Source organism: Mobula birostris, chromosome 18 (assembly GCF_030028105.1).
Source record: "Mobula birostris isolate sMobBir1 chromosome 18, sMobBir1.hap1, whole genome shotgun sequence".
NCBI classification, from domain to species: Eukaryota; Metazoa; Chordata; class Chondrichthyes; order Myliobatiformes; family Myliobatidae; genus Mobula; species Mobula birostris.
The window spans coordinates 8,147,876-8,161,094 of NC_092387.1; the positions used below are offsets into that span (position 1 = coordinate 8,147,876).

The window sequence follows — 13,219 nt, forward strand, 5'->3', positions numbered from 1 at the left end:
AGTGGACTTGTAAATTTCCTCTGTACATCTGTGGAAATTCGTTCTTTTTAGATCTGCTCGACTTTTAGCTTTGTTGAACTGCTAAGAATGCCCACAAGGAGATTGGGGTTTTTCTTCATCTGCATCTTGAAGTTCAAAGTTCACAGTAAATTTTATTAACAAAGTGCATATATGTCACCATATACAGCCCGGAGTTTCATTTTCTGACATCAATAGTTGGGATTCTAACTCCAGTCAAGAGCTTATACACAATCTTCGTTGGTGTAGTTGAATTCCAATAATCCAACATCCTTAATATTTGGATGTGTGACTTGCAGGTTTCTTGGACTATTGTAGGATAATAATGCTCCCATGATGTCGCTCCCATTAATACCACAAAACACCTTTTTTAACAGCTTGTACAGCAATATAATAAATTATCCAAATAAATTTCCTTGACTGTACCTCTTCCTATAGATGCTGCTTGGCCTGCTGCGTTCACCAGCACTTTTTGTGTGTATTTCTCCAAATAACTTGCTGACTTTAACCTGAAATGGAAATCACTGAGTTTCAGCTTGTATATTTCACCTTGTCAAAGCCGGCTGAAATGTAGAACCACTTCAGGTCCCAGCTTCGAGTGCAAACCTACCTACATTTCTGACTTTGGCTCTTGGCCATACACCCAGCCTGGATTCTGAATATTGGCCTCAGCCACATAACCTCCTTGTACTTCAATCCCGCAGATTACACTCCATATGTCAACCCAGCAGGATTTCCAAATAAGAGAGAAGCGATTATCTCATTTTTATTGTACATTGGTGTAATATTGAGGGAATGACTGAACTGTCTTATTTCAGAAAAGATGTGTAGTGGAGACACTTCCACCTTATTGGTTCTGCTAGACATTAATAATTGCGGGGTTGTGATTAGAAGGCTGTGACATCAATGTAAATCAGCCCAGTCGATTTCTTTTGTTTATCAAATTGCTGTTTGTGTGATATTCCCATACCTACAGGGCTGCATTATAGAGTAATAGGGTACTCAGCACAGAAATGGGCACTTCTGCCCATTTAGCCCATGCAAACTGTTATTCTGCAAGTCCCATCTATCCTCACCTGGACCATAGTCCTCTGTTCTCCACCCATCCATGTACTTATACAAACTTCTTGTAAGTGTTGCAATTGAACCCACATTTCTGATGTGAAGTACTTCTAGTTGTTTCTGAGAGGTGTGTTTAAAATATACAACACGTTGGAACCCCCTCAGTTGTAATCTGATTCTGTTCTACAGGGTGGATTAAGACTTTTGACAAGTATTACTTTGACCAGACACAGCACATTCTGAACAACATGCTGCCGAAGCTGCAGGAGGACCCAAAACGCCGCTTTATTTGGGCAGAGATCTCCTTTTTCTCCAAGTGGTGGGACAACATTGACACTCAGAAGAGGGCAGCGGTCCGCCGGTATGTAGGAACATAAATTTTCTCTTGTGAAAATGTTGTCTAGTGTTGGATAAGGTGTAGGGTTCTTAATCCCGGTCCCAGTTGTCCCCTCGTGCTGCAGTTGGTCATCAAATCAAAGCACACTGTTGATCTACACAGACTGTGTGGGTCAGCCTTTCTGACATCTCATTCTGCACATAGTCATTGTGACCAAGGTAGCTAAAGACTAGTCAGTATATCCTCACCTCAAACAACTGCCAATTGCTTCTCTGCCGGGAATCATTTACTGCCAGAATTTATTCAGCAGAATCAATTATCAGATGTTGATGCTGTTTTCTGTGGTAAATTAATTTTATTATAAAGACGCATCAGTCACTTATAAACACAAGGGGTTCTGCAGATGTTGAAAATCCAGAGCAATACACAGAAAATGCTGGAGAAACTCAGCAGGTCAGGCAGCATCTATGGAAATGAATAGACAGTCGATGTTTTGGGCCGAGACCCTTCTTCAGGACCAGAAAGGAAGGGGGAAAATGCCAGAATGAAAAGGTGGGGCGAGGGGAAGGAGGACAAGCCGGAAAGTGATGGGTGAAGCTAGGTGGGTGGGGGAGGGGGGAATGAAGTAAGAAGCTGCGAGATAATGGGTGGAAAAGTAAAGGGCTGGAGAAGAAGGAATCTGATAGAGTGGACCATGGGAGGAGGGGTACCAGGGGAGCTTATAAGCAAGTAAGGAGAAGAGCTAAGAAGCCAGAGTGGGGAATCGAGGAAAGTGGAAGGAGAAAAAAAATACTGGAAGGCAAAATCAATGTTCATGCCATCAGGTTGGAGGCTACCCAGGTGCAATATGAGGTGTTGCTCCTCCACTCTGAGAGTGGCCTCATCATGGCAGAAGAGGAGGCCATGGACCGACATGTCGGAATGGAAATGGGTATAGAAATTAAAATAGTTGGTCACGGGGAGATTTTGCTACTTGCAGATGGAATGGAGGTGCTTGACAAAGTAGTTCCCAATTTACGCCGAGTCTCACCAATGTAGAGGAGGCTGCATCGGGAGCACCGGATATAGTAGACGACCCCCAACAAATTCACAGGTGAATTGTTACCTCACCTGGAACGACTATTTGGGGCCCTGAATGGAGGTGAGGGAAGAGGTGAGTGAGATGGTGTAGCATTTCTGTCGCTTGCAGGGATACGTGCTAGGAGGGAGATTAGTGGGGAGGGGTGAATGGACAAGGGAATCGCGGAGGGAAGGATCACTGCGGAAAGCGGAGGGTGGAGGTAAAGGTATGTTTGGTGTTGGAATCTCATTGAAGATGGCAGAAGTTGCCCAGAATGATGTGGTGGAGGGTCTCTTGTGCATCTTTTGTTCAATTAATTTTGGGTAAATTTGTGATTAATTACCATTTTCCTCGATGTTTGTTTTGGTTATCAGGCTGGCAGCTAATGGTCAGTTGGAGTTTGTGACTGGAGGCTGGGTAATGACAGATGAAGCTAACTCCCATTATTTTGCAATGATTGATCAGCTAATCGAAGGACATCAGTGGCTGGTGAAAAATATTGGTAATTATCTACGTTGACAAACCATGTTGATGTACCTTAAGGATCTGAGGATTATGCTGCGATGCCGATTTTTTTTTTCTTGTTGAAGTACCGAATGTTGACCCTGTTGTTGATTACAGAACTGTTTATGAAAAAGTATTTTCCATTCACAATAGTGAAGCACGCTCTCCTCAGGTGCCATCACAGGTGAGATACAGAGTATAGTTCTTTCTAAACTGTTACATCAAGGACATGTTAATCACAAACTATATCTCCTTCTACATGTCTCATTAAGCATTCTAGGGCACAGGCTGCGAGGGTTGGAAGCGGTGTAATATTCCCTGCTAGTCAAAACAACATTTGATCACCTTGATAATTACCCCTCATATCTTTGGAAGATGAGACAATAATCTTTTTGTCTGAATGAAAAGTTTTCTGTGTTTAGTTTCCCAAGCTCTATGTGAAATATTCATTTCCACTCTCATCTCCTCATGGATACAATATACCATCTACAAAATACACTGTAATTACTCAGAAGCCTGATTTGGCAACATCTCCCAGGTCTGTAATCTCTCCCACCAAAAGGGACAAGGATAGAAAGCTTATGTTAAATTCTACTCTCTCCAGGTTCCTCTGTTAAGTCACAGGTAGTCTGACTTTGCAAAGCATTACAGTCCTTTATTGAGGTTGTGAATTCCTAGTACTCCCTATCCAGCAGTATTATGGGAGCATCATAGACTGTAGCCATTCATGAAGGCAGTTCAGAATCATAAGACCATAAGACATAGGAGCAGAATTAGGCCATCTGGCCCAATGAGTCTGCTCCACCATTCAATCATAGCTGATACTACTTTCTACCTCCTCAATCCTAGTTCCCAGCGTTCTCCCCATAACCTTTGAAACCATATCCAATCAAGAACTATCAATCTTTGCCTTAAATGCACCCAACGACCTGGCCTCCACAGCTGCATGTGGCAACAAATTCTACAAATTCACCACCCTTTGGTTAAAGAAATTTCTCCGCATCTCTGTTCTGATAGAAGGCCCCTCTATTCTGAGGCTGTGCCCTCTTGTCCTAGACTCTCCCACCATGGGAAACATCCTTTCCACATCTACTCTGTCTAGGCCTTTCAACATTCAAAAGGTTGCAATGAGATTGCCCCTCATCCTTCTGAATTCCAGCGAGTACAGACCCAGAGCAATCAAACATTCCTCGTATGATAACCTTTTCATTCCTGGAATAATCCTTGTGAACCTCCTCTGCAATACCTAAGGGCCTTTTAAAGCCTCAGCATCACATCTTTGCTCTTGTATTCTAGACCTCTTGAAATGAATGCTAACATGGCATTTGCCTTCAGGTCAGGCTAACTTTTCCATAATTTCCTTTCTACTGCCTTCCTCCTTTCTTAGAGTGGGGTAATATTCGCAATTCTTCAGCCCTCTGTCACCATGCCAGAGTCCAATGATTTTTAAAAGATCATTTCTAATGACATCACAAACTCTAACGCTACCTCTTTCAGAACCCTAGGGTGCAGTTCCTCTGGTCGGGGTGACTTATGTACCTTTAGGTTTTTCAGCTTTTTGAGCACCTTCTCTCTTGTAACAGTAACTGCACCCACTTCTCCTCCTTCACACACTACAACATCAGGCATACTGCTAATGTCTTCCACAGTGAAGACTGATGCAAAATAATCATTTAGTTCATCAGCCATCTCCTTGTTCCCAGTTATTATTACTCCTGCCTCATTTTCTAGCGGTCCTATATCCACTCTCATTTCTCTTTTTAACATATTTGAAAAAACTTTTACTATCCACTTTGATATTATTTGCTAGCTTGCTTTCATATTTCATCTTTTCCCTTCTAATGATTTTTTTTTTTAGTTGCTCTGTAGGTTTTTAAAAACTTCCCAATCCTTTATCTTCCCACTAATTTTTACTTTGTTGTATGCCCTTTCTTTTGCTTTTACAATAGCTTCGACTTCCCTTGTCAGCCATGCTTTTACTATTTTACCATTTGAGTATTTCTTCATTTTTGGAATACACATGTCCTGCACCTTCCTCATTTTTCCCAGAAACACACACCATTGCTGCTCTGCTGACATCCCTGCCAGCAGCTCCTTCCAATTTACCCTGACCAACTCCTCTCTCATGCCACTGTAATTTCTGTTACTCCACTGAAATACTGCTACATAAGATTTTACTTTCTCCCTCTCAAATTTCAAGTGGAACACAATCAATTGTAATCATTAGTTCCTAAGGGTTATTTTACCTTAAGCTCCCAAATTGCCTCCAGTTGATTACATAATATCCAATCCAGTATAGCTGATCCCTAGTAGGCTCAACGACAAACTGCTCTAAAAAGCTCTCTCTGAGGCATTCCATCAACTCACTGTCTTGAGATCCATTATCAACCTGTTTTTTCCAATCAACCTACATGTTAAAATCTCCCATGACTGCCATAACATTGTCCTTTTGACTCCCCTTTTCTATTTCCTGTTGTAACCTGTGGTCCACCTCCCAGCCACTGTTGGGAGGCCTGTATATAACTGCCATCAGCGTGTTTTACCCTTGCAGTTTCTTAACTCAACCCACAAGGATTCATCATCTTCCAGTCCTATGACACATCTTTCTACTGATTTGATGCCATTCTTTACCAGCAGAGCCACACCACCTCCTTTATCCCACTGATATAACGTGTAACTTTGGACACTCCCAATTACAGCCATCCTTCAGTCATGATTCAGTGATGGCCACATCATCATACCTGGCAATCGGTATTATTGCAACAGGATCATCCACCTTATTTCTTATACTATGTGCATTTAGATGCAACACCTTGAGTACCATAATTGCTGTCCTTTCTGACTCTGCATCCCTAATAATTTGATACTCAGTCTGTTGGCTGCAACTAAGTCCCATCACCTGCCTGCCCTTCCTGACAATTTGACTGCATGCTATCTTTACTTTTTTACCATCCATCTTTTCCTAAGTCCCTTCACTCTGGTTCCCCCCTCCCCCCACCAAGTTAGTTTAATCCCTCCCTAATAGCTCTAACAAACCTGCCTGCGAGAATATTGGTCTCCTTCAGGTTCAGGTGCAACCCGTCACTTTAGAACAGGTCATACTTCCCCCAGAAGAGATCCCAATTATCCAAGAACCTGAAGCCCTGTCCCCTGCACCAACTTCTCAGCCACACATTCATCTGCCAGATCATCCTGTTTCTACCCTCACTGGTGCATGGCACAGGCAGCATTCCAGAAATTGCTACCTGGGAGGTCTTGCTCCTCAGCTTTCTACCCAGCTCTCAAAATTCTCTTTTCAGGACCTCATTGCTTTTCCTTCCTACGTCATTGGTACCAATATGTACCAAGATATCTAGCTGCTTCCCCTCCCTCTCCAAAACGTTGTGGACGCGATCTGGGACATACCTGACCCTGGCACCTGGGAGGCAACATACCATGCGGGTGTCCCATTCACGTCCACAGAATCTCCTGTCTGTTCCCCTCACTATTGAGTACCCTATCACTACCGCTCCCTTCTTTCTCTTTCCCTCTGCACCACGGACCCGTGCTTGGTGCCTGTAACCCGGTCACCGTGGCATTCTCCCACAAAAGAATCCAAAGCAGTGTACTTGCTTTTGAGGGGAATGGCCACAGGGGTGCTCTGCTCTAACTGTCTATTTCCATTTCTCCTGACCGTCACCCAGCTACTCGCCTCCTACAACTTTGGGGTGACTACTTCCCTGTAACTTTGATCAATCATGTTTATTATCACTGATATAAGTCATCAAATTTGTTTTGCAATAGCAGTACAGTGCAAGGCAAAATTACTGTAAGTTACAATAAAATAATAAGTAGTGCAAAAGAGGAATAGCGAGGTAGTGCTTGTGGGTTCATGGACCGTTCAGAAACCTGATGGTGCTGGGGAAGAACCACCATTACCACTCTCAAGGCATAGACATAGGAGCAGAATTAGGCCATTTGGCCCATTAAGTCTGTTTAGTAAGTGTGAGTTTCATCAGCGTTGGAATAATTTCGTCACCAATCACTATCGAGAGACTTTGCTCTGTTAGGGAACAGAAATAAGACACGGACCTCGGTATACGGTTAACCCTTTTCATCACGTGATTACAGGGAGCCATTTGTTTTATGACTCCGACAGTTTGGTTACATCTTAGATTTGTACAGTAGATTTTGGGCAATAGCCAACAGCTGAACTTACTTGGTCAGTGATTTCCAAAGCACCTGTTTGGTATCCGCAAGTTCACAACATTTCCGCACGAGGCACAAAATTACGTGTCTGCAGCTCGTTGCTACTTGCTGGACAATCTGGGGCAAAAGTTAACAGTACCTCACTGCTGGCATGATCTATGTCTGGCTATTGTTGGCTCACACAAGCAAGGCAGCGTCTGCCTCTTTTTCCGTCACCCTCGTGACCCAGGTCTTGAACGATATCTAGCTAGTCAAGCTTGAGAACAACATTTAATTCAAAATTAATCTTAACTTTATAATTTTCTTTCACAATCAGTGATGCCCTCCTTATCCTATGAATGTAAGTAAAGGGTTGCCAGTTCAGGGTAATTTTTTTTTTGAAGTGTTCCCTGGTTCCTATCTTTCCCTGTGGGAACTTTGCAGATTAGGCTGGAGTATTTACAACATGGCTGAGATTAAAAGTTATCTGACCCATTGGATAACGAAGATTTCCTTTAAGTGCAGGTCTTGGCACAGTGGTCAACTGTTAGACAAACAAGATGTTCTCCTGTTTGTAACTGTTGGACATGTCGGCATCTTAAGCTGAGACCACAGCTCTGTTCTGATCTAAGCACAAAAGGTTCTTTTGAGCAGGTTGAAAGAAGAACCAGGGACTTGCCTCTAATGTTCTGGACAATATTTATTTCTCAATCAACATTGTGCAAACTGAGTAGCTGATTTTACCAGATTGCTATTTCTGGGAGAATGGCCTTTCCATATCCAGTAGCCATGGTTGTAAAGATTGACTGTGGCAGTAAGTGGGATGTACTGAATGTTAATCAATGTTTTTTCATGTTTAGATTAAGAGCTTATGAAAGCACACAGTCAAGTTGTTCAACTTCACTCATTTGTATAGTTAATGTAAACAAGTGTAGGTAAAGTTATTAGTACCACTTACATCAGAGGAGTGATCTCATTCACGGTGGTGGGAGTTGGCACAAATGAGAACGATTTTTAAACTATATTTTGAAATCCAGTCTACCATTCCCATAGATTGAAACTGGACTTTGCTCATTCCATATGGGAGTTTGAAAGCTTTGTTAGTGGTATTTTAGGAATGAGGGCTAATCTCAAATATTGAAAGGCTGAGATAGAGTGGATGTGGAGAGGATATTTCCTATAATAGGTGAATCTTGACCAGAGGGTACAGCTTTAGAATGTAGGGATGTCCATTTAGAACAGAGTTGAAGAGAAATTTCTTTAGCCAGAGGCTGGTGAATCTGTGGAATTCATTGCCACAAAGAGTTGTGGAGGCCTAGTCATTGAGTATATTTTAGGTGGAGGTTGATAGATTCTTGATTAGTCAAGGCATCAAAAGTTAAGGGAAGAAGACAAGAGAATGTGGTTCAGAAGGATAATAAATCAGCCATGATGGAATGGAGGAGTAGACTCAATCGGCTGAATGGCCTAATTCTGCTCCTGTGTCTTATGGTATTGTAGCATCTCATGGACATGAAATTAACTATTATTAGTTTCTGTATAGTCTAGGGTTTTTTGAACATGATATCTACCCTGTGGTTGGTTTGATGTATATACTCTTGAGTAGACACCTACATTTTGTATTCATAGGAGTGATCCCAAAATCAGGATGGGCAATCGACCCTTTCGGACACAGCTCAACAATGCCCTACCTGCTCAAACGGTCCAACCTGACCAGCATGCTCATCCAAAGGGTACACTACTCCATCAAAAAACACCTTGCAGCTACCAAAAACCTGGAGTTCATGTGGAGACAGACCTGGGGTAAGTGAGAGCAACTCTGCAAAGAGATCTCATAAACTGGGAATAAATTCACACACTAGAATAAAGCAAAGTGTTGAAGAAAATTCGGCAGGTCAGGCAGCAGCTGTGGAAAACGAAACAGTTGACGTTTCAGGGCTCAATTCCTTTTTCAGAATTGGGAAAGAGAGAACCAGTTTAGTGTTAGTAGCAGAGAAGGATGAGTAGAAAAGAAGGAAGTAACTCCAACAGTGTGAGACCATATGACTTAACATAGCAGTTAGAAGCACATTATGCTGCTTTGTGTGATATTTTGTTAACGGTAAGGCTGTGGGATAGGTCCAACCATTATAGTGAAAAAAACAGAAACTAAGCCAAAGTAACGACAGCAGAAATAGCAATTCTGCCAGAATTGAATACATCTAGCAAAAAAAAAAGTTAATTACCTGAAGTTGAAGAATTTGGTATTAAGTCTGAAAGGCTGCAAGAGAACATTAGATATTGTTCTTCAAGCTTACATTTGACTTTGTTTTAACAGTGAAGAAGTTCAAAGACAGGTCAGAGCAGAAGTAGGGTGAAGAACTAAAATGGCAGGCAGCCAGGAGCTGTGCGTCACTCCTACAGACCAAATGCTTGGTTATCTGCAAAAGGGTCACCCAATCTGTATTTGTCAGTTTGAACAGTAGATCAGGTTAGAAGTGCAACTTCATTCAGAAAGAGTTGAAAGGCAGGTCCTATGTGCCTATAGTGGAAAGTGCCTATGGTGGAAAGCATAGTTGGCAGGGATAGTTGGGCCTCCCTCTGATGTGGGATGGAGGTTTACAGAGATGATATGTTTGTGGTAAATTTGAACCAGTGGGGACCAGATAAATGGAATCTGTTGAGGTGGCATCATGGACGTGAGTGGGAAGGGACTGGACCAAGGGGGAGGGACACAAGTGTTGGAAATGTGCAGTAATTCCTTTTCTCAGAAAGGAGACACTTCCAGATGCTGATTGATGAATTCCAATGTCTTTTTTTTTTATCAAGTTTATTTTATTGAGGGAGTGGGAAAAATTACATAAATTCTTGCATTTGTCAAGAATCAACCTTATAATTAAAATAAACATTTTGCTTCTCCCCTGCCATACTTTTATCTCTAGACACTGATTCAAGCACAGATATCTTCTGTCACCTGATGCCTTTCTACAGTTATGATGTTCCACACACCTGTGGGCCTGACCCTAAAATCTGCTGCCAGTTTGACTTCAGGCGCCTCCCTGGAGGACGCATCAGCTGTCCTTGGAAAGTCCCACCTAAAGTGATAAATGATGCCAATGTGGCGGAGAGGTAGGAGCTGATCTCATGGACTGCCATGGGTTCCGTCATTGTCTACTGGCTTCTCTCTTGCTGCTCATCAGATAAAGTTGTTGTTTGAGTAAAGATTAGCTTATTAATTAAGATCAGCTTTATTTGTCACATATACATCAGAATGTTCTGAAATGCATCATTCTGCAGCAACGAACAGCAGTCCGAGGACTGTGCTGAGGCAACCCGCAAGTGTCACCACTCTTCTGGGATCAACATAGCATGTCCTCAGCTTATTAACCCTAACCATAATCTTTGGAATATAGGAGGAAACAGGAAAACCCAGAGGAAGCCCATGTTGTCACGCAGAGAACAACAAACTTCTTACAGACAGCGGCAGGAACTGAGCACTGATTCAATGATCGATAGCACTGCAGTGATTGTGCTGCCCTAAAGAACGTGCTTAATCTGGATTCCTACTCACCAGTTATGTGTTTCAGTCTGTTTCATTTGTATTTTCTCTCCATTTATGGCTGCGATGATCAATTCTAACTTGGATTACTTTGTAGAATCTTCCTGTATCTACCTCGTAATCATCACAGTGGGAGGACTTAATTCCTTTCGATTTAGAGTATGGTTTCAAGATTGTTTAACGTCATTTCCAGTGCGAAAGTGTGAAGAATAATGATATAGTTGTTAATTAAGATAAAGACCATAATAACTATAAGTACAAAAGATTGCTTATTTACATTGATTGCATGTACATAAGGTGATGCTAGGCACAGGAGTGTCTGTACATAAGGCGACTGACAGTCGTGGTGGGTGTTGTGATAGGGTGGGTTAGTGGGTGGAAGTGTTGATCAGTCTTACTGCTTGGGGGAAGTAACTGTTGTTGAATCTGGTGGTCCTGGCATGGATGCTACATAACCTCCTCCCTGATGGGAGTGGGATAAACAATCCATGAACAGGGTTGGGGGGGGGGGGTGCGGTATCCTTCATGATATTGCTGGCTTTTTACCCGGCACCTTTCTCTATATATGTCTTTGTGTCTTTGATGGCAGGTAGGCTGGTGTTGGTGATGGGTTGGGGAGCTTTGTCTACCTGTTATAGAGCCTTCCTGTCCACTTCGGTGCAGTTTGTGTACTCTCTCTTAATGTGTTTTGTTGTTGAAGATCTCCAATGTTTGGTGATACCCGATTATCCCTCCCACGATTAATTTTTTGAAAGGAGTTCTTAGCAGCCGGGAGAGTGGTGGGAAATATCCAAGCAGCTGTTCGTGGTCTCGTTGGATGCTATGAAGGATTGATATTGAATGCAAAAGTCCTCCTTTTGTTAAAAGCTATCTGCTTAGTTATAAACACAATGGTTATAAAACATAAGCTAGCTTATATACATTGGTTGTACAGTGCCTATAAAAAATATTCCCCTCCCCCAGAAGTTTTCATGTTTTATTGTTTTACAACATTGAATCACAGTGGATTTAATTTGTTTTTCTTCTGACACTGATCAACAGAAAAAGACTCTTTCATGTCATACTGAAAACGGATCTCTACAAAGTGATCTAAATTAATTACAAATATAAAACAAAATAAGTATTCACCTCTTTAATAGGACACACCAAATTATCAGTGGTGCAGCCAATTGGTTTTAGAAGTGTGTGTGTGTGAAAGAGACAGAAGTGACCATGTTGTTCTGCGTAACATGGTGACATGCTATGTTGGTGTCGGGATGTGTGGTGACACTTGTGGGCTGCCCCCAGCACATCCTTGGGTTGTGTTAAATGCAAACAACACATTTCACTATATGTTTCAGTGTGCATGTGATAAATTAATGAATCTGTATCTGATCTTCATGTCAGTTTACTTGGGGTCAGGTGGACTGTACTATGATGGGTGGCCCGTGTTCTTTATCCAGCAAAGAATGACTTGCCTACTCTTGCTGTGTGACCTCCTGATCCATATCAGTCATGTTCTTCCACTATTGTGCCAGTGGCTTCAGGGGGAAAGAATCAGAAGTGCTCAAATTGTGTTTTCAATTGATGGTGATCAGATTATCTTTAAGTAAGGTTTTACTTTATTACCCAAACATGCACATAACTCTTTCTATCCATTTAATGCTACGCCAAGTCATTGAAACCAAGAATAAAGCTCTACTTTCCAAGTTGAAATCGATAAACAATGTAGAGGTCAGCCTGATCCGGGTTTGCCTGTACTACGACCTATCTTTTGTATTAGTCATTTGGCTTCAATGTTATGTTCCATATAGTCTGTGACAATCTCAAAGTCCAAAGTAAATTTATTATCTAAATATGAATATCCCATCATATATTACCCTGAGATTCTTTTTCTTGCAGGCATTTACAGTATAACAAAGATGTATAATAGAATTAATGAAAAACTACACACAAACTGACAAGCAGCCAATGTGAAAAAGACAAATTATGCCAATACAGAAATAAATAAATAATACTGAGGACATGAGTCCTTGAAAGTGAGACCATTGGTTGTGAGCATTCCAGTGTTGAGGCGAGTGAAGCTATCCATGCTGGTTCAGGAGCCTGATTCATCAACCTGGTGCTGTGGGACCTAAGGCTCCTCTGCCTCCTTTCCAATGGTATTATGTATTGTGCTGCTTCTGCAAAGACAACAATATTCATGGCATATGCTGGTGATATTAAACCTGATTCTGATTTGAATATTTGGGTCCTTGATGATGAATGCTGCTTTCATATGGCAGTGCTCCTTGTAAATGTGCTCAGTGGTGGTCAAGGCTTTTCCTGTGATTGACTGGGCTGTATCCACTACTTTTCTCCCAAGTCTGTACACATGGAATCAAGACCGGTATAGCCTTGTACAGTTTTTTGCCTCTGTAGTTATAGATAGTTGAAGCTTGAGCAAAGATGTAATTTAAATTGACTACGATGCTTCGTGGCACAAATTAAAGTGTGAATGTTTTGAAAGCTGATGACAGGAACTGAGAAATAATGTGATTGACATGCAATTTTG

General features: G+C 41.8%; 1 protein-coding gene across 2 annotated transcripts in view; it reads left to right on the top strand.

The window, feature by feature from the left end:
• man2a2 (mannosidase, alpha, class 2A, member 2) overlaps positions 1-13,219 on the top strand; it is a 77,423-nt gene that overhangs the window by 25,585 nt on the left and 38,619 nt on the right. For both annotated transcript variants that reach the window (XM_072282139.1, XM_072282138.1), the window contains exons 4-7: positions 1,270-1,441; positions 2,852-2,979; positions 8,778-8,951; positions 10,070-10,256. In XM_072282139.1, the coding sequence (XP_072138240.1) occupies positions 1,270-1,441; positions 2,852-2,979; positions 8,778-8,951; positions 10,070-10,256 (661 nt within the window). The remainder of the gene's footprint in view (positions 1-1,269; positions 1,442-2,851; positions 2,980-8,777; positions 8,952-10,069; positions 10,257-13,219) is intronic.